Genomic DNA, 23,970 nt, shown 5'->3' on the forward strand with positions numbered 1-23,970 from the left:
GTGTACAGGGATGCATAGGGCATCTTTTTTTGCGGGGTCGGGTGTACTTTTTAGTTCTACCATTTTCGGGAAATGTTATTGCTTTGATCATTTTTTATTCAAATTTTTATCAGAATCAAAACCGTTAAAAAAACGGCGGGTTTGGCACTTTTTACTATTTTTTCCGCTACGGCGTTTACTGAACAAGAAAAATATTTTTATAGCTGGTTGTCTACTGCTTAAAGTTCACAGAGTTTTTTTTAGTCTAGAATTTGGTCAGGAATCTGCCTCAGAATCCTGACCAAAAACGCCTCACCATACAGTCCTATGTAATTTATTTATTTTTTATTTTTATTTGCTACTAGCGGTTTTTCCGCTAGCGGAAAAAAGTGACATGTCCATTCTTCAGGCGGATTCCGCGTCAGGAAATCGATACAAGTCAATGGGAGGTGGAAAATCCGCTAGCGCAGGGGTAGGGAACGTACGGCTCTCCAGCTGTTACAAAACTACAACTCCCAGCTTGCATACTGGCTCTGCTGTCTTTGGAACTCCCATGGAAGTGAATGGAGCATGTTGGGAGTTGTAGTTTCACAGCAGCTGGAGAGCCAAAGGTTCCCTACCCCTGCGCTAGCGGAACAAATGACTCCCGGAAAAAAGAACCGACCGGCTCCCATTGATTTCAATGGGAGACGTCTTTTTGGTCAGGATTTTGAGGCAAATACGGCCTCAAAATCCCTGACCAAAATACCCCGTAATGAACTCTGCCTTAGGTGGCGACCACAGGTTAATGGACAGTAGATCATTGCTGCCTGTGATCCATAAGTAAGACCTTGCAGGACTATTACTGTCTTGAATCAAGGAAAACTCCAAAAACCTGATAATGGTGACATGACATGCCCTCACATGATAATGTAGCTCTATAAAATGGACAAGATGTCTTATTTAAGATCCACAAAACTGTTCTTTATCTCCACTTTTTGCATGTTTGGTGTAATTTTTCTCCCCTTACTTTTGTGTTACTGGCCACCATATGCTGATGCTTGTAGAATAGAACTGCAGTGGGGAATTCTCAATATAATGGTTCTCGAACATCTTTCTAGAATTGTTGGTTCTCCTCTGTGCAGACAGGGATGATTACTGCAGCCGCTGTAATGTATTAGTGCTAAAAGGGCAGCAGTTGGGAGGTAAGAGGTTTTTCCTGACTGCTGTTGGGGTCTTGGGGGGGGGGGGGGCACACTGAGGAGCATTATACTTTGAGGGGGAAATTCGGGACCCTTAAATGGTGTGGGGGCACTAATGCGAAATTATATGGTAGGGAGCACTAGTGTCTCCCACATAGTATAATGTTTCTCAGTGTCCCCACACAATATAATGCTCGTTATTTGCATTCCAAATGGTATAATGCCCCATACAAAGTATATTGCTATGTTAATACCCCCATATACACAGTATAATGATCCTTAGTGCCTCCAAATTTTATAATACCATGTTTGTGTCTCCCACACAGTATAATTCAGCATTGGTGCCCCCATTCAGTATAATGCCAAGTTAGTGCACACCATACAGTACAGTTCTCCTTATTGCCCCTGAAGAAGCATAATGCCCTATTAGTGCCTCACATACATTATAATGCTCCTTAGTGCCAAACTCGCACAGTATAATTCCACATTAGTGCTCCATACACAGTATAATACCACATTTATGCCATCCACATCGTATAATACACTAAGTGCCCCCACTCAGTATAATGCCATGTTAGTGTCCACCACACAGTATAATTCTCCTTATTGCCTATTGACATAGTATAATTCCCCTATTAGTGTCCCACCCCACAATATAACACCAGTTAATGCCACCACATGGTATAATGCCCCAATATGGGGCTTTGTGTATGTGCAACTTAACAGTTCACTATTAATCCCGTTTCCTAATTTTTTTTTTTTTTGCCAAAACTTGAGGTGTATCTTATCATCTGAAAATATGGCAATTAAGTATACTGCATCCGGTGTTGTGCAGATGAAGGGATTTGGGATTTGTAATGCGTTTTTTTTTTTTTTTTTTTTTTTAAGTCAATATGTATGGGCAAGTTTTATATTTTTATAGTTGCAGAGTAGTGTTCCAGTTATTATTGGAGGGGTCTTGGAGCTCCTGATGATGAGGTCTTTCAAGTTATAGGGGCTGCCAGGAGCCCTCGACCAAGTGACAACCAGGAGTACTCTACTGTTTTCCTGTTTTGTTTGGTGCTGTAATAACTCATGTCTTGGTGTTCTGATCACTCTGGAAATGTAGTTTTCTGTTTGTGCTTGTTTCTAAAAAAAAAAAAAAATCTTCTTGAGTCCGCCAATGTGCTTGTTTGTATCTATAGTGTCAGAACATTGGTTGACTGAACAATGGTCCATCAGTTGTGGCGTGACAAACACTGTAGTATGTTTTGTAATAGAGATCAGACATCCATGCAAGTACTTTGTGACGTGTGTTACACAAGTCTTGAATGGTGGCCAGAAAAAAGGTGAAGAAGCCTTGACTTCTTGATCAACCTAAGACATTGTCTTGAGTTTGCAAAAAAAGTGGACAGTATGAGATTGAAACCGGGTGTTTTTTTTTAGCCATGAGACAAAAGTCAATATACTGGGTTCTGATGGGTGCAAATGGGTCTGGAAGTAACAAGGGAGTAGGGGCTAATGGATTGAGAAATTGAAGGAACTGTCAAGTTTGGAGGAAATCCGATGATATGGAGTTGCTTCACAGCCAAAGGTTGTATAGGATACTTGACCAGAATTGATGGTGGTCTCAGTGCTGAGCTATAGGTGAGTATCCTACAGGATGTGTTACTTTGTACACTCAAGTACAAATGTACGGGTATGAAAGGGCAACATGTTCCAACAGGGCAAGTACCTGAAGCATACGTTGATATCAGTGAAGAAATGATTCAATGACAATGACGTAGAGGTGCTGGATTGTAAAGAGAAGAGGAGACAGGGAAGTAGGTGAAACCCTGAGATGGGAGAACTGCATTCAGGGTGGACACCTCTCTATATAGCACGTGTGTGAGCTATGATACTTTATCTGAATAAAAATCACTTTCCACAACCGCAAGAAAATCAGGGAAAAGACCAGAACATGAACCGATTCCTACTCGGCTTGTACAATGGCATTTAAGATTGGAAGTACTAAGTATACTTTTAGTAACGTTGACTTTTCACTTTTATAGGACAGTGGAATTGACTTGTGTGTTTTAATTAAAAGTCGAGTACATTATAAAAAAAAAAAAAAAAAAAAAAAAAAAAAAAACACAAAAACCCCTAAAACATGTTCTTTAAGAAATTGATTTTTGAAAGGAAAGCTGCGAGATTTCTTGTATGGGGTAAATGTCACTCTGTTCATGGCTGCGCTTTGCTTCAAGTCAGGACTTGTACTATTTCATCACGTTGCCATGGAGACGGGGCTAACTGTCATCTCAACTCAAGCCGCTGATGGTTTTATTTGTAGGTTTTCAGGATTATTAAAATTTAACAAAAATTATTGATTTTCCTTTTATTAACGCTGGCTTGTGTTTACCCAAGAAGTCCTGGTACTAGCAAGCTTTTTCCTGTCAAGAAATATAAATATATATATTTTAAAGGGGGTGCTGCCCAAAAAAAAAAAAAATAAAAAATAAAGGTTTTTTTTTTTTATTTTTATTTTTTTGAGGCACGGAGAAAAAAAAAATATTTTTCCTTTTACTTACTATTTTTTTCATCCTTTAGTTGTTTCGAATGTGATGTATTGTCCTCAGCAATTGAGCACTCTGAGAGAATTGTATTTTACAAATCATTTTCCATTTCCTTTGTTTACAGCAAGACAAAATGCCTCCCAAAATCACAGTTAGTCAGACTTTAACTTAACATAAAAGATACCTGTCAGAACATGAAATGGCGCATCAGCATGCCAAATTGTTGAAGTTTTTCAGCGTATTTATGTGCTGTACAGCCTGGCAAAATGCTTCAGTGCACTAAGTTCTCAAAGTATATATTTTCCTCCGCGTAAAAGAAACTATTACCTTTTTTTTTTCCCCCCTGTTATAAATGAGAATGGCAAAAACTTATTTACATCAAGTTTATCTAATGGCCTGTATGAGTGCTTTTATGCAAAATAGCCAGGAGACTAGAATTAACTTTTCACATTGGCTGCGCATTAGTTCTCCGCATTTAAAACGCGTCAAGTGGGCAGTGTTATTACAATGACACACTGCAGAGATTTTGCCTTTCACTGCACAAAACTACTTTAGCATTTATACCAACAAAAAAAAAAAAACAGATTACATTGTTATTGTTGCTTTTATTTGTATTAATGTCTTTCTGGTTTGATGTCCAAAATAGTTTTAAAAAAACCCCATGAGCGTTCTCTTTGTAAAAGTTGCTCCACATCCGTTAATATTTCTGATACAATTCTGTAACCGTGCTAGAGCATAATCTCATCTTGCATACATTTACGTTAGAGGGCTATTTTCTGAATTCGAAAATATAGGTAGGAATACATACATGATCGTGTAGCTTTATTTAAACATCAGTGCGTATACTGAATGGCCACTTTATTATGAGACTTTTTTGTTGTTGTTGTTTTTATACAATGGGCACTGTCTGGTATGGAAATCAGAGATGTAAATTAAATTACACATGATCCTGGAGTGCAATATAAAATTGAATATTTTTATGATGGTCAATTCACATTAGGATGGGAAGAATATGGGTAATCTGGGCGAGTTTGAATGAGGTAGTGTGGTTGGTGCTGAACTAATTTGGACCAGTATTTCAAAGACTGACACCTTTGTGGAGTGTTAGAAGTATACCGTGAATGGTGTGATCAAGAAGAAACATTCATCAGCCTTCCATTGGACATTGTCAATGGCACCAGGGATCCCCAGCCTAAGCTGAATGTGCCTGCTCTCTTCAGATCACAACCACTATGCAGCTTCACCTGATGAGATGAATCCAGATTTTTGTTATACCATATTGATGGGAGGGCCAGATTTGAAGAACCCTTCCTGTCAGGTGTCATCAGTTTTGGTTGGTGAAAGTGCCGTTAGGGGGCATTCACACTGAGTATTTTGGCACGGATTCTGATGCGTAATCCGCACAGAAAAAAAAGCCTCCCTTTGACTTCAATGAGTTCTATTTTCCGAGCGGAACCCATCGATCAATGGGAGGCTTTTTTTTTTTTTTCCCCCCATTGGTTTCAATGGATTTCGCGTGGAAAACTGATGCAATTGAAGTCAATGGGAGGCTTTATTTCCACGCATGCTGACACAAATTCCACGTCAGAATCGGCACACGGAAACTCCGTGTGAATCCCCCTAATAGTGTTTGGTGGAATGTTCTATTGACATATCCTGGGTCTTCTCATACCTGCATATGATACTTGTGTACGCCAGCACAAATTTCTGTGGTAACTAGGAATTTGATTATGGTCACTAATAAAGTGGCCATTCGGTGTATGTACCATCTCCATACTTGTTTCTGATGTAGCCAAAATGTTCATTTTTGGTTGGGAGAAGTCCAAATGTCTGTGCCCAAGTTGTTCTTTGGAGATTGTACAGGGTGGGCCATAAGTATGGATACACTCAGATAAAATGGAAGTGATTGCTGATATCACCTAACCGGTTGTGGCTTATGCAGCTGCAAAGCCGTCATTTTGGATTCAACTTTACTTTTTTCAATGGGAAGGGGTTCATGTGACACATCAAACATGGAGAATTGCACAAGAAAATGGTGTGCTCATTTTTAATGTAGCTTTGTTCATTATTGAGTTACTGACATGTTTGTGACATTGAGCAACGACAGTAACCCTCTAAAGCAGGGGTCTCAAACTCAACTCAGCATGTGGGCCGTAGAGCAAGATCCCAGCCAGTTGGCAAATTTGGCTCCACCCACTTTTGTTGACTCCGCCCATTCATTTTCCATGTGGCCCCCACACTGTATAATCCTCCTACAGTCACCCGTAAACTATATGCCCCCCTCCATCTTTCCCCCAGTTACATATACACCCTTCATCTGCCCCCAGATTCATGTCCCCCATCTCTGCCCCCAGATTCATGTCCCCTCTATCTCTGCCCCCAGATTCATGTCCCCTCTATCTCTGCCCCCAGATTCATGTCCCCTCCATCTCTGCCCCCAGATTCATGTCCCCACATCTCTGCCCTCAGATTCATGTCTCCCTTTTCTTCCCCCAGATTCATGTCCCCCATTTCTTCCCCCAGATTCATGTCCCTCCATTTCTGCCCCAGTGTCATGCCGTTCTCCCCCCTCCCTTCGTCTGCCCCCAGTGTCATGAGCCCCTTCATTCCACCTCAATGTTTAAAGAGGACCTTTCACCACTTTTGGGCACATGCAGTGTTATATACTGCTGGAAAGCTGACAGTGCGCTGAATTCAGCGCACTGTCGGCTTTCTCGATCTGTGCCCGGTGTAAAGAGCTTACGGTGCCGGTACCGTAGTGCTCTATGGTCAGAAGGGCGTTTCTGACCATTAGCCAGGAACGTCCTTCTGCCTCGCGGCGCCAATCACGCTGTGCTGTGGAGTGGGGAGGAACTCCCCCCTCCCACTCCTGATAATGCTCGTCTATGGACGAGCTGTGTGAGCAGAGGGAGGGGGCGTTCCTCCCGGCTCCACAGCACAGCGCGATAGGCGCCGCGAGGCAGAAGGACATCTCTGGCTAATGGTCAGAAACGCCCTTCTGACCATAGAGCACTACGGTACCGGCACCGTAAGCTCTTTACACCGGGCACGGATCGGGAAAGCCGACAGTGCGCTGAATTCAGCGCACTGTCAGCTTTCCAGCAGTATATAACACTGCATGTGCCCAAAAGTGGTGAAAGGTCCTCTTTAAAGAGGACCTTTCACCATTTTGCCCACATGCAGTTCTATATACTGCCGGAAAGCTGACAGTGCGCTGAATTCAGCACACTGTCGGCTTTCCCGATGTGGGCCCAGTGTGAAGAGCTTACGGTCCGGTACCGTAAGCTCCCCCCTCCCTCTGCTCGCAGTACTCGTCTATAGACGAGTATTATCAGATTCATGTCCCCCATCTCTGCCCCCAGATTCATGTCCCCCATCTCTGCCCCCAGATTCATGTCCCCCAGATTCATGTCCCCCATCTCTGCCCCCAGATTCATGTCCCCCCCATCTTGCTGACACACAGCCTGAACCTCCTATCATGCTCACACACAGCCTGCATCCCCTCCTATCATACTCACACACTGCTTGCATCCACGTCCCACCCCTTGCTTACACTTGCTGTCTCCTCCCTCCATCTTACCTTCCAGTCTCCACTCACTGCAGCCTTCCCTTCCTGTGTAACTTGGCACTGTATTGAATAGCTCCGCCCACACCAGAGTCCGATCACATGGTCATGACGTCATCACAGGTCCTTTACCCCACTAGGATCTACCCTGCTGCAAAGGCAGTGCGGCTTCTCAGCGGCTAAAGCCATCGGAAATATGTATTTTCCGATGGCTTTAGGCGACCCCTGTGTTTTGGTCGTTCGACCCCCGCCGGGGTCGCGACCCACAGGTTGAGAACCGCTGACGTAGGACCTAAACTGTATTATACGTCGTAGGATGCTTCTGCGGGCCGCACAAAACGATTTGCCGGGCCGCATGCAGGCCGCGAGTTTGAGACCCCTGCTCTAAAGGATGTGCTCAAGGTGCCCCACATCCTGGATCTTCAAGGAGTACACCATAGCTTTAAAGGGATTCTAGTCTAGAGATGAGCGAACACTGTTCGGAACAGCACGCGCCCATAGAAATGAATGGAAGCGGTCGGCACGCAGAGGGTTAAGCAACCGGCCGCCGCCAAAGCGTACGTGCCAGGTGCTTCCATTAATTTCTATGGGAGCGTGCTGTTCGGATTGGCTGATCCGAACAGTGTTCGCTCATCTCTAGATTCTACCATTAGAAACTTGATGTCTTCTCTGCCCCGCCGTTCGGTTAAAATTCCGTTGTCCACTGGTATGCAAATGAGTTCTCTCTCAGCGCTGGGGGTGGTCCCCAGCACTCAAACAACACTGGGGCATCCCCAATGCTGCAAGAGAACTCTCTAGCGCTGCCTCCATCTTCTTCAGGAATGTCCTCCTCTTGTGTCGTCTTCCAACGGTGGCGTCAAACTTCTAGGCCTAGGGCAAAGCTGACTGCTTATGCCTATGGCCACAAGAAAAACTGTCGCTTATACATTATTGTAAGCGGCCATTTTCTTGTGGCTGTGGGCATGCGCAGTCTGCTTTGCCCGAGGCCTAGAAGTTTGAAGCCACCGCTGGAAGAAGATGCGAAGACCCATTCCTGAAGAAGATGGAGGCGGTGCTGGAGAGAACTCATTTGCATACCAGCAGAAAAATTGGATTTTAACCGAACGGCGGGGCAGAGAAGACAATTAAAGGTAGGAGATGAGTAGCCTTTCTTAAGGCTATTCCGACGTGTTAAAGAGAAAAAAAAAATGGTACAATCCCTTTAAACTGCATTTGTAAGGGAGACCTTGAAGGGTGACTTTAATTATATGGTGAGTGTGAGGCATTAAACAATGGGGGAGTCATTAAGGAACATTAAACTATGGGTGGGAACTTTAATTTGCATCCTTACGGCTCCTTAATAACTTCCCTCCCCCACAGTGTAATTGGTGCCTAAACACATAATTATCATTAACAGTGGTTGGGAGAGACATTCATTTTCTGCCCCACTGTCCAAGATCTGTTCCCTACACTAAGCAGCAGCAGGAACCGGCCGCCTTCCTGCTGCCTATTCAAGAGACCTCACGTGTCTAGGCAGCAGACATAATCCCTGCTGCTGGTAGTGCAAGGGTTCAGGGTTTGGGGACAGTGGGCGGGAGATGTAGGTTTCTCCCATCTGCTGTCCTAATGAGAGAGCCAGGAGGCAGGGGTCCAGTCAGCGGTCTGCCACTTGAGTATCCTTGGTGTAGACCTTCATTGTGTTGAATACTGCTGTTTTGCTTTGTTTTTGTTGTATTGTGAGTTTAGATAAGTTATTGTAATGCACCAATTATGGCTAATGCTGAGATCACTGAAATCTCTGGAAAAATATCCCTCTAGACTAGCAGTAAAATTGATGCATTTACTGAAAATGTGCTAACTTTTATTATTGCAATAAAATGACTTTTTTTTTCTTCCCATATATTTGGACATAGGCTGAAGCTATAAAGATGGTTTAGTATGTTCAAAAATTGAGGCTAATGTTAATAATTTCTGAGACCATACGAGTAATATTTGTTTTAGTTCTTGGTTTAGACCTATGATGAAGTTCCCCTTTATGATTCATGTGAACAAAATGCTTCTGTGCTTGTGCATGGGACTATCAGGGAGTGATCTCTGATAAGGAATGTTAAGGCTCTGATAAGGAGTGTTAGGCTGGTCTTACACGGCCATAATGTAAGTCCACAAATGGTTCGCAATTGAAGGTTTTCAATTGCCGACCATTTGCGGACACATTATATTCAATGTGGCCTCTTACACCACCGGATATTTTATCCGTGGTGTGGCCGGGTCGCAACCGTGGTCCGCAATTTATAGAATATGTCCGTAAGGGCCGTGAATTGCGGCACTGCACGGACTGCGGCAGTTTACGAGCATCTGCGGTGTCTGTTGCTTATCAACATCTAGTGTTGCTGATCAGCAACTTGCGGACCGTAAAATCATTACGGCCATGTAAGACCAGCCTTAGATCTCTGGAGGTTAAAGTGCTAGATCTCCAATGATCTGACACTTATTCCATATCCTGTGGGTAGGAAATAAGTGTCTTTGATGGCACAAGTACTTTATGGTTCCTACACTCCAACATGAAACCTCACAAAATCGGATCTAGTGGTGTGAGATGGTTGTGTATTGTCTTTCGTTTATCCTTGTCCCACTTGTCTCAAACTGAGAGGGACAGAATCCTTGAAGTGAGAGACCTTCGTTCATCACATTGGCAGATTGCTATGCACCTAAGCCGAGATGTTGGCTCTGTTCAGCATTGCGTGTCCTGGTGGTTGGGTAACGATGTGGAAGTGTCTTTTGGACCTGTACTGATTCATTCTATACTGCAAATGAAATTATATGTTACATCTCAAGCCTAGGGCAGCAAATAGTTTTGCCATAAACCATCTGAAGGAATTTGCACAGCAATTGGGCTGTGAGCCAGATGTCCAGTTTCAGGTGTTCCATTGACCTCATACCACTGCTTTCAAAACCTGTCATGGAGCACAGCAAGGCAGCCGTGGAGACTGGAAAAACATGCCCATTCTCTTCAGTAATGAGTAATGAGTCCCACCATGTGGGCAGCACCATGAAGGCAAAAGGGAGTGTCTCATTGGTTCTACTGCCTCTAGTTTTCTTTTTAGGTACATTAACAGCTGGGCATGACATTGATTTGGTCATGGAAGCAGAGGTACAGCCATTTCTCCAAAGTATCTCATGAGCTATTTTTCAGTAGAACAACTCCAAGCCACATGTTGCGCATGCTGTTGTGAGCAGCTTGTGTGGCCTAAACATTCTCCCATGGCCTGCTGCATGTTCCGACTTGTCTCCCATTGAGTACGTCTGGGATGTCATAGGTTGGCAATTGCAAAAGGAACTACCAGCAGCCAGTCTTGATGATTTGCATTATCAAGTGCTTTCAGCATGGTATAACAATCCTCCAACAACCATAAACGTTATTTTAAATTTCATCATTTTCATATCATTAATGCAGCATTCACACTTGCGCCACTGTCCGCTTTTTGTGTTTCTGCCTAAATCCCTGGAAAAACTGCATAGGGATAGCTTGCAGGTGGTCAGTATTAAAAAAAACAAACAAACAAAAAACAAAAACAAAAAACATTCATTTCAATGGGGTTTTTAAAGCAAACAACTGGTGTCTATAATCAGCCCTTCCGCGGTGAAGCAGGTTGTCTGTTTTTTTTTGTTTTTGTTTTTTTTTTTTTCGTCCAGAGACTAAGTCCTGCGTGTCCGAATTTGTCCATGCCCCTCCCCCAAAAAAACAAAAACAAAAAACAGTTCCACCGTGGAGAGGCTGCGTACGGAACAACTAATTGAATTAGTTGAATTGAATGCGTTTTTAAACTGACCGATGGCAAGCCATCCCTGTGCAGTTTTTCCAGGAATTTAGGTGGAAACTCAAAAAGCGGACAGTGGCACAAGTGTGAACATCACATAACAAGTCCAGCGATCCAACAATTTCCATAATTCCAACACTTTTCATTCTTGCAGTTTTCAAGAGATTATAAAAGCTGTGAGAAATTGATACAAAAAGTATAATGGAAAACAGTGAAACTTTTTATTTTACCATGAATTTACATTTATTATACTGAGAGTTGATGAAATAGTAATTTATCTAGAAGTTCTATAATACTGTACAAGTAGACTACTACTTGTATATTTTAACCTACTTGCGCAAAATTACGTACATGTACATGATTAGGTGTGAAGCTCTCTATGTGGGTTGTGCAATACAGTCAGCACCCACCGATAACAGCGGTGAACGATGCTGGTACTGAACGCAGCTGATTTACACTTTAGATGCTGCGGTTAAACGCAACCACAGCATTTAAAGTGCGCTGGTGCCATGGGCATCGGCAGCTTCCAGATCATCATTGGAGAGTGGTGCTTGGTTGCCAAGAAAACCAGACAGGCTCCCAAGTTTGTCAATACTTTGGTTCTGCTACACACTGCCATTATATTAGTATTGCAGTGTATTGTAAAAGCAATCAGACACCCTAGGGTTCAAGGTCAAGAGAGTCTGAAAATAAAAGGGAAAAAAAAAACATTTAAACTTTAAAAATATAAAAAAAAACCCCACAGAAAAACAAAAATTTTAATCCCCCCCCCCCCCCAGATCTCACACAAAATAAATGACCGTAAATCTAAACATTTTAGGTATCCCCATTCTCAAAAATAGAAAAACTATTAAAATATAAAAATATTTGACGGCCACACTTAACCATACTGTTGAGGCGTTCCAGGCTATATGGTCATATTGGGACGCATACTGTATTTTGAATGGTCTCTGACTCCCTTCCCTCCCTCCCCCACCCCCTCATTTCCACTCTCAGGTTTTTTGTGATGTGTATACATTCCCAGTCTACTTGATGGTATGTGCATTGCTTCACGTTCTTGTATTTTACGTTTTCAACTCTTTTGTTATATTGTATTTTATAAAAATCCTCTCTAAAAATTAGTTCAAAAAAAAATTAAATATTTATATAGTAAAAATGCTGTAGCGAGAGGAAAAGAAAAAAACATCTATTTGACCATTTTGATTTTAATGCTTTACCTCCTAAAAAAAAAAAAAAAAAAAAATATAATAATAAAGTGATCAAACCATCAGACCTTCCCCCAAAATGGTATAAATAAAACAACATATTGTCCCACAAAAGACTCCATACATAAAATATGAAAAGGTTACAGGTGTCGACACAAATTTTTCCAAAGATTTAATTTTTTTTTTAGTTATCAATAAATTGAAAATACTGTATAAATTTGCTATTGCCGTGATAGTACTGACCCAGAGAATACAGGTAACATGTCATTTTTACCACATAGTAAGTACCATAAAAATTGGTGCCATTGCAGAGTGCAATTTGTCCTGCAAACAATAAGCCATCGTGTGACTCTGAACTGAAAAATGATGGCTCTTGGAATGTGGAAAGGGAAATATGCAACCGCAAAAATGAAAATTGCCTGGTTATGAAGGGGTTAACATGTTTTGAAGTCTGTGAAACACCCTTAAAGAGGACCTTTCACCACTTTTGGGCACATGCAGTGTTATATACTGCTGGAAAGCTGACAGTGCGCTTAATTCAGCGCACTGTCGGCTTTCCCGATCTGTGCCCGGTGTACAGAGCTTACGGTGCCGGTACCGTAGTGCTCTATGGTCAGAAGGGCGTTTCTGACCATTAGCCAGAGACGTCCTTCTGCCTCGCGGCGCCTATCGCGCTGTGCTGTGGAGCCGGGAGGAACGCCCCCTCCCTCTGCTCACACAGCTCGTCCATAGACGAGTATTATCAGGAGCGGGAGGGGGGAGTTCCTCCCTGCTCCACAGCACAGCGTGATTGGCGCTGCGAGGCAGAAGGACGTCTCTGGCTAATGGTCAGAAACGCCCTTCTGACCATAGAGCACTACGGTATCGGCACCGTAAGCTCTGTACACCGGGCACAGATCGGGAAAGCCGACAGTGCGCTGAATTCAGCGCACTGTCAGCTTTCCAGCAGTATATAACACTGCATGTGCCCAAAAGTGGCGAAAGGTCCTCTTTAAAGGGATTTTTTTTTTTTTTTTTTTATTTCCTTTCTAGATAAAACCCGCTATGGGTATGGAATTTCTACAGTGGTGATGTCGCATACATGGCACATGACCACTACAGAACATCACTGGCCTCTTTAGAATATATACACTTAAAAGATTGTTGTATTTTTCAAGAGCTAATTTTCAGTTTGTTATTTTTCATTTAGGAAGAGGACAGTGAAGAAGAACCAAAGCTGAAATATGAAAGGCTGTCCAATGGAGTGAGTGATATCTTACAAGAAGATGCAGCAAGCTGTATGACAGTTCATGAGAAGGTATATCTATATTTATACTCAATAAAGTCTGCATTTTAATTAAGAGTTAGACCGAGTTCACATTTGCGTTTGGGGTGTCCACTAGGGGACCCCCGAATGGAAACCTATACCCATAAAAAAAAACCTCAAAAAATCTAAAAACCTGGTTTACCTGGGAATTCCGTGGACCTCATAGACTATAATGGGGTCTGTATGGTTTCTGTTCAGTTTCTGCATGAAATATACGGAGAGAAGTCCTGCAAGCAGCACTTTTCTCTCCGCATTTGTCATATGGAAACCACATGGACCCAATTAGTCTATGGGGTACGAAGGTTTCCCAGTGAAACCGCTTTTTTATGCGGATAGGTTTCTGTTCAGGGGGGTCCCCAAGCGTACACTCTGAACGCAGATGTGAACCGGACCTTATTAGTCATCAGTTAAACACATTCAATGCTGTTTTTATACCAATGTGAAATGCTCAAGGCAAAAAAAATACTTTCCAAATTAATAAGCCCATAGACATCTGTGCTTTAGACACAGGGTAAAAATGTTAATTTTGTAGTGTAGACATTAGGCACAGATTCCAGAGGAGAGGCGGAGCATTTGTAACTGATGGTAGGCAAGTCTGGCAAATAAGATCCACCCCTGATGCACATGCAAGCAAAAATTATGTTTCTTCTACAGTTACTAAAACAGGGAAAAGGAGATCTCTGTCAGGGCACATTCACACAGGCACAGAGGGGGCGGATTATGGCACGGAATCCATGTCATAATCCACACCCTCACAATGGTGGTCTATGGAGACCGCGAGCGAGCTGCCCTTTCTTCAGGCGGAATCCGTGGCTTATTCAGCCGCAGCGTCCACCTCGCGGCGGCACGCTCCGACCTAGGTCCATTCATTTGGGCCTACGCTGGACCAGAGTGTCGCGACTGTCGGAAGTCACGGCAGGCGGATTTTGGCCATATTCTGACGCGGCTTCCCGCACCAGAATATGGCCAAAATTTGCCCGTACGCCCCCCGTGTGAACGAAGCCTAACAATAATCAGAAGGGCTTCCAGTGATCAAACATTGATTACTGGTTCTGTGGGAAGGGGTTAAAAAAAGTATGGTTAGAAAAAGACCTTTTAGCCCTGTTGTTGAGTTATGTATGAATATTACTGTTCAGTGCTTCGCTCATACTGCTGCTTAGAGCACCACCAATACCTGCCGTTCAGAGAACTTTTCATTCTTGACTGAGTGTCCTACTATGTCTGCTATTATGAGCTGTGCTGCATCTGCTCTTGTGAGCTCTTCTGCTTCTACTATTGTGAGCTCTGCCGCTTCTGCGCTCTTGTGAGCTCTACTGCTTCTACTATTGTGATCTCTGCCGCTTCTGCTCTCTTGTGAGCTCTGCTGCCAGTGCTCTGATATTTAGAGCACTACTAATTCTACTATTCGCAACTATTCAGAGCTCCCTAATACCGCTCTTCAGAGGTCTACTAATACCGCTGTTTAGAGGACTATTAATACCACTGTACAGAACTCCACTCATCTAAGTGTATAGTACACCGTTAATTTTGCCACTTATTGCTCAATGACTTCCTGACAGATGACACTCCTAAACAGCCTCTAATTAATCTACTTTCTCCTTTATGGTCTACTTGCAGACTTGAAGATTTTTGTTCTGTATGAAATGCTAGCTTTCACTGTGATGTGATGGGATTGCCTTCTCCTACCCCATCCAGTGCTAATATGAGTGAATAACCATTATAAAACTGTAGACTCTGATACCTCAGCACAGTCATCTTGAAAGGAGCCTTGAGCACCACAATGCTGAACCAGATACCCCACTTTATTCTGCTACCATTGCTTAGAAGAGGAGCTGCAGAGAAAGACAGACTATAGCGGTGAACACAATCTTTGTAATACCATTTTTTTTTAACTTTATCTTCCAGTCAATGGACCGGACGTTAAGCCCCCTTAGTTTTACTTTACTTTGATCTATACTAATAGTGCACAGGACTTCAGATATTTCTAGAGCCAACAACTATATGTGGTGGAACCATCCAACATCACGCAAAACCATCCCAAACCTTGTAAGCATGTCATGAACAGTTGATGAATTTCATTTAATAAGACAAGAAGGAGGAATGTAACGGCTCGGCTCTACTTACTGTTATGTTTTATTGGGTAGAGAGTAAGGGAGATAAAATGCCTTTCACAGAATTAGAAAGAGATCCTAAATCTCCAGTATCCAAGAATGAATAGCGCAAAACTTTCCAAGCCTTTCTGCCTGCTCTCCTAATTCTTTGTTCCTTAGCTATTTCCAGGTTGAAATTCATTTTCTATTTTTTTGCCCTGTCTTCCCTCTTGTTTTTGGATTTTCTTGTGTGATATCGGCTGTCTTCCAGGACACTTAGTCACCTTGAAATCAACAGTTTGTGTTTCCTTGACTGATAGAAAGACTTTGCTTTCAAAGCAGCCCATTTGTTTGTTTCTCTTGGAATAAAAGAATGTTCATATCTTAAAAATATGTCCTGTGTCTTAAAAATACTTTCTGTGATTTGACACGAAGGCTTGGTATATGAAACAGTCTGTTAATGTCATTGAGGTTGTCTGTGGAAAAGGATTGCGCCTTGCGTTTAATGCAATGTTTTTTTGTTTGCTACGTTTTGTGCACTTTGTGAAAGTTTCATTCCTGTAAGTTCTTTATAAGAAGGTCTTGTAGCCCGAGGTCATAGAGGTAGCTTAGTGGAGTGGCAATTCCATTTTTCTATGATCTTTTAGTATTGGCAATAAAATATAGTTCATGGGTGGAGACAGTTGTGTGAAGTTTGAGTAGTCACACTGATGCATATCACAGTTACACCGACCAGCCATAATATTAGATGTGTTGAAGATTGAAAAAGTGTAAGGATCTGAGCGAATTTGACAAGGATCAACATTGTGATGGCTTTACAATTGGGTCTGGACATCTTGTTTTGAGTATACAGTGGTTTGTACCTACCAAAACTTGTCCAAGATAAAAACAAGTGAAGAGGTAACATATTTATGGATGCCAAGCTTGCTGATCTGCATGGCAGAAAAAGTTAATCTGTTTGGTTTGAGTACATAGAAAAGTTACTATTCGACAAATTTCTGAAAAGTTCTTTCTGGCTATGGCAGTGGGATCAGACAATATAGTCCATCACAGCTTGTTGCACAGTCATAGACTGGGCATAGTCTCCATGTTGTCATGTCTTTATGATGCACTAGGCACTGTTCTGCTTGCATTCATGTGAATGTTATTTTAACACATTCCACCTACCTTTTAAAGGGATTGTATCATTAAAAAACAAGTTTTAAACTAAAAGCATGTTGGTATAGCCTTTATAAAGGCTATTCATCTCTTACCTTTATCTTGAAGCTCTGTGCCGCAGTTTTTGAATTTTTCTTCATTGTGCTCAGAAAGCACAGGAAGCATTCCCCCTGTGCTCTGAGCACAGCGTTGTCATCCTTTCCAGCACTGCCTTTCTTCTGCTGGAAACCATGCTCTGTAAACCCTCTACTAGGCTACTGGGTTATTAATGAAAATATTAAACAGGAGAGGACCAATACTGACCCCTGTGGCAACCCACTGGTGACTGTGATCCAGTCGGAGTGTTTCCCATTAACAAGCATCCTCTGTTTCCTATCACTGAGCTAGTTGTCAAATGTATATCTTTTCTCCCAGTCCCAACATTCTTCATAGATCACCCTTTTATGTGGTACAATTTCGGAAGCCTTTGAAAAGTCCAGGTACACCATGTCCACCACTACCCATGTCCAGTCTAGAACTGACTTGCTCATAGAAGCTGATCAGATTATTCTGATGGGACCGATTCTTCATAAACCCATATGCCTTTGAGTCTAGTATTTAAAGGGCTCTATCACTGGGAAAAATCATTTTTAAATAATCACATCCTTGCATAGCCTTTAGAAAGGCTATTCCACACTTGCCTTTAGTATGTAGATTGCCTCAGTGGTTTCTGAATAAGTTAGTTTTTATTCATATGCTAATGAGTTTCCAGACAGCACAGGAAATTCCCAGCAGCACTCGTCTCTCCTATTATCTCTTATGTGTGTGTGCAAACAGGAAGCTGAGTCATCATCAGCAGCAGCAGCCTCCCATAGGAAACAATAGGAGAAGAGTGCACGGTGTATCGTGCACTAGTCTAATTAGCATATGAATAAAAACAGACTTATTCAGAAACCACTGGCAATTTACATACTAAAGGTAGGTGTGGAATAGCCTTTCTAAAGGCTATGCAAGGATGTGATTAGTTAAAAATGACTTTTCCCAGTGATAGAGCCCCTTTAAGAACAGTCAGAGGGAGAAGCTTACAAATACTCTTGCAATACCTAGAAATGTTGTGTTGTCAGTATTTTATGGGTGGTATAGCGGATAGAAATATCTTCCCTCCAGTAGATTTTGCCATTTTTAATTTCAGTAGTGCAGTGTACTAAGAGGGGAGGTAGTGGGCAAGAAATTAAAAAAAAAAAAAAAAAAAAAAAATTATAAAAGATATGATGGAATGTTGTTGTGTTTTTTTTTTTTTTTTTTTTTTTTCATTACTAGAATATCTGCAGTTCACACTCTAAGAAAAGTACATTGGCATGAATGTATAAAACTAGCTAGAGCAAACAATGTTTCCTATTCACCTCCTTTTACTTTGCAACAGCTTTTGACATCCATTACCATATTTTCTTAATGAAACATTTTTATTTATTTGGAAAAAAAAAAAGCATAAAAAATTGTCCTTAAATATGCCACATTGTGCAAAATGCAATATCTTTATTATTCCTGCCCACTCTTGTCATTATTATAATTATTATCTCCAAATTTTCATTATCCTTATTTTCTGTTTGTCCACTGCCCCCTCCTTAGCTGTAAAGCATCATATTTTCACCAGGCTGGCTGTCTGCCCTGGATGAATAATCGTCATGGCACCCTGTGCATTCAAGCAGGCCTGTGCACTGGAATAGTCATACCTAGTTATGTCAGCACACCTGATGTTTTATTAACAACTATTGATTTTTTTACCCGGGGGACTTTCCTTTTTTTCTTCCTGAGAAAAAAAGGGCAACCTTGCAGGAGAGAGAGGCAATGTTAGGTATGAATTGGTAATGAACTGCTTGCTCACATCTTTTTTTTTTATTATTGCTGGTATTATTATTAGTTATGTCTCATTACTGCAGCAAGGCAAATGTATACCTTACAAAGATTTGTTGTATTTTTTTTTTTTTCTTCTAGATTTGCTTTATAGTTTTTTTTAAAGAATTTCTGATTTATTATTATTATTATTATTATTATTATTGATATTTATATAATTTATTATATGTACATTATACATTGCCTTAGGTAGGTTATACTATATTATTTTGCATCTACAACATTGTGCTTCACTTATATAATATAGCCTTAACATTTATAAAACAAATGTAAGTCCGCCATTACACTGAAACCCTGTATTGAAACCAGTAACTTAAAGGCAATGTCCTGCGAGGATATTGTGTATGATTAAATCAGCCCATAATTCTAAACATTTTTTGCATTTACACTTTTATTAAAAAAAATGCTTGCATCCCAGATATTCCAGAAATAATGTTAGACTAGCACCACCTGCCATTTCTGTGGCCAGCTCTTATTTCGTCCCCCTAAGGTGGACATACATGCTCAATCTTTCTTCTTCCTCTGCTTTTGCTTCACCAGGTATACAGAGGATTTTCTGGTATGGTGATCTGGTTGCCTCTGAAGATTCTGTGTCTTCTTTGCTTGTCAGAGGAGATGCTGAACAATTGAAATTGCTGTAAAGCTATCTCACTCTCATCACTTGATCAGGATCTTCTCTGACTAGCAGAGAAAACCAGAGGCAGCCGTCTTACCATGCCAGGAATCCCTCTGCATATGGAGTGGAGAAAAGCAATACTGAGCATGTGTGTCCACCCTGGGATAGTTATAGAACGTAGTAAAAGGCTATTCATCAAAACAGAAGATGGTGCTACTCTAGTGATATCTTTAGAATATATGAGGATATAAGAATTATTTATTTTTAGTGTAAATTCAAAATTCTTCATAAGCATAGGACTAATTTACCTAAAAAAATGAAGCATCCTCACCTGTCCCTAGTACTCTATTCTCCGCCATGCCTGTGCCTTGATGCCGGAAGTCCTTAGCCTCACATGACTGCTAAGACCAATCAGCAGCCTTAGCACGGACTGCAGGGGGACCAGTGAAATTTGTCTCAATGGTCACATGATATTAAAGGGGTTGTCCACTTTAAGACCAATATTGAGAGACAAATGTTATGGTTTGTACAATAATAAGTTGTACAATTTTCCAATATACTTTCTGTATCAATTCCTCACAGTTTTCTAGATCTCTGCTTGCTGTCATTCATTCTGCTTACCTTTAGTGGATAAAACTCTGACCATGGTCATGTGATTTACGGTCCATGGTCATGTGATGGACACACAGGCTCTGCTCGTTATAGTCACAGCTCAGTAATCAGACATCTGTCTGGTAATGAGCTGTGCACCTGTGTCCATCACATGACCATGGACCGTAAATCACATGACCATGGTCAGACTTGTATCCACTAGAAGTAACAGAATGAATGACAGCAAGCAGAGATCTAGAAAACTGTGAGGAATTGATACAGAAAGTATATAGCAAAATTGTATATCCATTTATTTTACAGAAAATAACATTTGTTTTTCAATATTAGCCTTAAAGTAGCCAATCCCTTTAAGGACTTCCTGCATATAGTCAGTGACATGAAACTGAACGGTCAGCGGAGGGGAACAATGGGAGCATCGGGTATTTTTTTTTTTTTTTTTTTCCAAAACTGGGCAAACCTTCTGAGAGCCAATGCGCTTCTTTTTTGGGGTTACTTTGACTACATCCAGTTGTCTTTAGACCTCTGAATTGTGAATGTGGCTTTTATATTTCCCTATGAGTGAGATTTTTTGGATTGTCACCCAGCAAGTGTTTGCTCCTCTATCAGGTGACCTCTCAGATGATGCCTATAGAAGCATGTTAGCTGTTGAATAGATGATCACCATCTGTCTGTCTATATGATACATCAGGGCTCTGATTTGTTTGCAGGACACCGCTTTCACACTGCATTTTTAATGAGTTGCCAGAAGGCAGGGCTCAAACAAGTGACATGCCACTATTTGTCAGCTATGGAAGGGTCGGGTTATATGACTTGCCAGGAATATTGTTGTAATGATTATTTTGGCTTGTTAATGTTGTGTTTAATATATTCTATAATTTTGTTGCTTCTGCTCTTCTGTCTTTCAGTTCTTGGCCTTAGGGACTCACAATGGGAAGGTTTATTTACTTGACATCCAAGGGAACATGACACAGAGGTTTGATATTGTAAGTATAGCCACGCATGAAACTACAGGTTTAATTTAGTAAAGTCAGAGTTTATGTACATTTTTCTACTTGACTTTCCAAACAAGTTTAATTCAAGTTTGCTTTGGGTTCAGGATCTACATGACATTAAAAAGAATTAAAAAAAAGATTTTTCAAAATAAATAAACATAGGGTAGTCTTAATCGCTACCAAGGGTTGTTCACGGCCAAAATTAAATGTTGAAAATGCATATTAACAGTGACCTGGAGGATAGGTTATATTATAGCTCTGCAATATGAAGCTACTTATTTTCTGTGGGACCGAAGATAATATGACAATTATCTCAAACTATTTAATGAGCTATTCCCTCATTAATTCATCATCAATTAAGTAGGTGAAAGGTCTGGAGTTGATTCCAGGTGTGACATTTGCATTTGAAATCTGTTGCTGTGAACCCACAGCATGCGGTCAAAGGATCTCTCAATGGAAGTGAAGCAGACCATCGTGAAGCTGGAAAAAAAAAAAAAAAAAAAAAAAAAAAAAGGAAATCCATCAAAGAGTGGAAATGTTAGGGATGGACAAATCAACATTTTGGTACATTCTGGTAAGGATACTCCTGAGCTCGGTAACTCGAGTAGGCCTGGATGTCCTCAGAAGACAACAGTAGTGGATTGTCATGGAATCTTTTCCATGATGAAGGAAAATTTAGACTAGACTTGGATTAGTCAGATTAGACTTTGCCAAAAAAAAAAAAAAAAAATGCGTATAAAGATGCCATCCAAGTTCTGGAACAGCATTCTTTAGACAGATGAAACTAAGACCAACCTATACCAGAATGATGGGAAGAAGAAAGTATACAGAAGACTTGGAACAGCTCATGATCCAAAGAACATTCTGTACTCTGTAAAACATGGTAGAGGCAGTGTGATGACCTGGACATACATGGCTTCCAGTGGATGGCACTGGGTCACTAGTGTTAATTGATGAGGTGACAGAAGCAGCTGGATGAATTCTTAACTGTACAGGGATATACCTTCTGCTCAGATGAAACCAAATGCAGCAAGCTTGATCGAGCGGCACTTCATAAGACAGTGATCCAAAACATACTGCAAAAGCAACCTAGGAATTTTTTAAGAAAAAGAAACTTTGCAATGGCAAAGTCAATCAACAGACCTCAATCTGATCGAGCATACCTTTCACTTGGCCAAGACAAAATTTAAAGGGGTATTCCCACCTCGCATACTCACCAGTCTTTACTGCTGTAAAATCTTCTTTCTTCCTGGTTTCTTGCATCATTCGGTGGGCGGGGTTTCACATGCAACCTGCCGTTTAGCTCCGCCCCCACATTCACGTGTAGCTCCACCCACCCATATTGGACTATGAAGTACAGGCAGCAGCAACTCCATTCTGTGTTACATACAGAGACTGCCTGTCTCTGCCATAATGAACACAATTGTATTAGCTAGCCTGATAACTGGGAGAACAGAAGAAATGAAAGCAGCTCCCCTCCTCTGAGAGCAGGAAGGTAGGTCATGTGGTGTAGACACAGGAATAGCTAGATACACAAGCTCGCTCCCGTGCAGTTAGCCCCTCCTCCCTCCCCCCTGAGAGCAGGCAGATACATCACTTGACTCATGAGCAACTAAGTCAGGGCTGTGGCCACAAAGAATTGAATAAAGTAAGATAGTGGACAAACAAAGCAGTTTTGCTGAAGCAATGTATTTAGGAAAAGTCTTACATTCACATTAACAAGCAGTATAGACAGGATCCTTGTGATGGGACAACCCCTTTAAGGCAGAAAGACCCACAAACAAGAAACACATGAAGACAGCTGCAGTTAAGGGCTGGCAAAGCATCACAAAGGAGGAAACGTAATGTCTTATAGGTTCCAGACTTCAGGCAGTGCTATAAAGTATTGTTGCTATTCATAATGTTAGAGGAATACACTTTGGAGAATATCCTTTAAGGTGCCAGTGACTTGAAAATAAATACTGAATTACATTTCTGTGTAGTCTCTATAGGTCTAAATCATTCACACGTGGCTACAGAAGAATGGTTTCTACCTGGCACTGAAGATCTTTACCTTCCATACAAAAGACTACAATAGGCTGGGCTTAGGCAAACTATTAAAGAGGACCTCTCCCCACCTTCACCAATTCAAGTGCAGTTAGTTTTGGTGCCTGATATGCTATTTAGGCTCTTATGACAAGAGGGTGGTGTCAGGTAGGATCAGGCTATTGGGGGGTGAGTTCTGAGCTCTGATACTGGCTGCCTCTTATTGGAGCTCTGAATCATGCCCCCTGCCTAACACTGCCCTTCTGACATTACAGAGCTTAAACAGCACATTAGGCACGAAAACTAACTGCACTTGTTTCCCAGAAATGATGGGGGCTCTTTTGCAGTCTATATGTGTGAATGATATAGACATGTGGAGTCTTCACAGAAAAGGAATCAAACTTTATTGCTGTCTCTGCCTTCCCTTATTGCCCCATTGGACATGCTAGTATTCTTCATAATATAACAATTCTAGATCATCTATCTTTTCTGTTTCCTTTTCTTCTTTCACTGGACAGTGTAGAAAGTCACCATATTTGCTATTAGAATGTTTTTGTAATTCAGGCCAGGAATCCGTTTTAAATAAGAACCTTCAAACGTTGGTTAGATTTTGTGACCTATCCAGCAAAAAATAAAATAAAAATCATGATACAGAAGTCTACATCCTTTTGTATTTTATTTCTAGATGGATGGAGTAGCACGGATATCTACTGTTCTATTAAGTTAAACAGTATTTCCTGTTTTAACACAGACTAACACAGAATCCTCAGCAACCGAGAACAACATTTAAAAAAAATTAAAAAAAGAATAAAATCTTAAGATAAAATTTCCCTCAAATTCCTGTTATGGTGTATACAAAGGGGCAGATTTACTAAAAATGTCTAAAAGTAAGTCCAGCTTACACTAGACTGTTTTAAACTGCACCAGATCTATCCGTGTTTAATGCTGAATGTTGATTCTTTAGACCAGGGGTAGGCAAACATTTTTTGTATGGAGTGTCAATTTAAATGTAAGATGAAG

At 41.2% G+C, this 23,970-nt stretch overlaps 1 protein-coding gene across 1 annotated transcript in view; it reads left to right on the forward strand.

The window, feature by feature from the left end:
* The window catches only part of VPS41 (VPS41 subunit of HOPS complex), a 192,154-nt gene that overhangs the window by 27,650 nt on the left and 140,534 nt on the right, over positions 1-23,970 (forward strand). Inside the window, exons 3-4 of the mRNA XM_075271178.1 lie at positions 13,448-13,555; positions 20,839-20,916. Of these exons, the coding sequence (XP_075127279.1) occupies positions 13,448-13,555; positions 20,839-20,916 (186 nt within the window). The remainder of the gene's footprint in view (positions 1-13,447; positions 13,556-20,838; positions 20,917-23,970) is intronic.

This window comes from Leptodactylus fuscus, chromosome 4, assembly GCF_031893055.1.
Source record: "Leptodactylus fuscus isolate aLepFus1 chromosome 4, aLepFus1.hap2, whole genome shotgun sequence".
In the NCBI taxonomy this organism is placed as follows: domain Eukaryota; kingdom Metazoa; phylum Chordata; class Amphibia; order Anura; family Leptodactylidae; genus Leptodactylus; species Leptodactylus fuscus.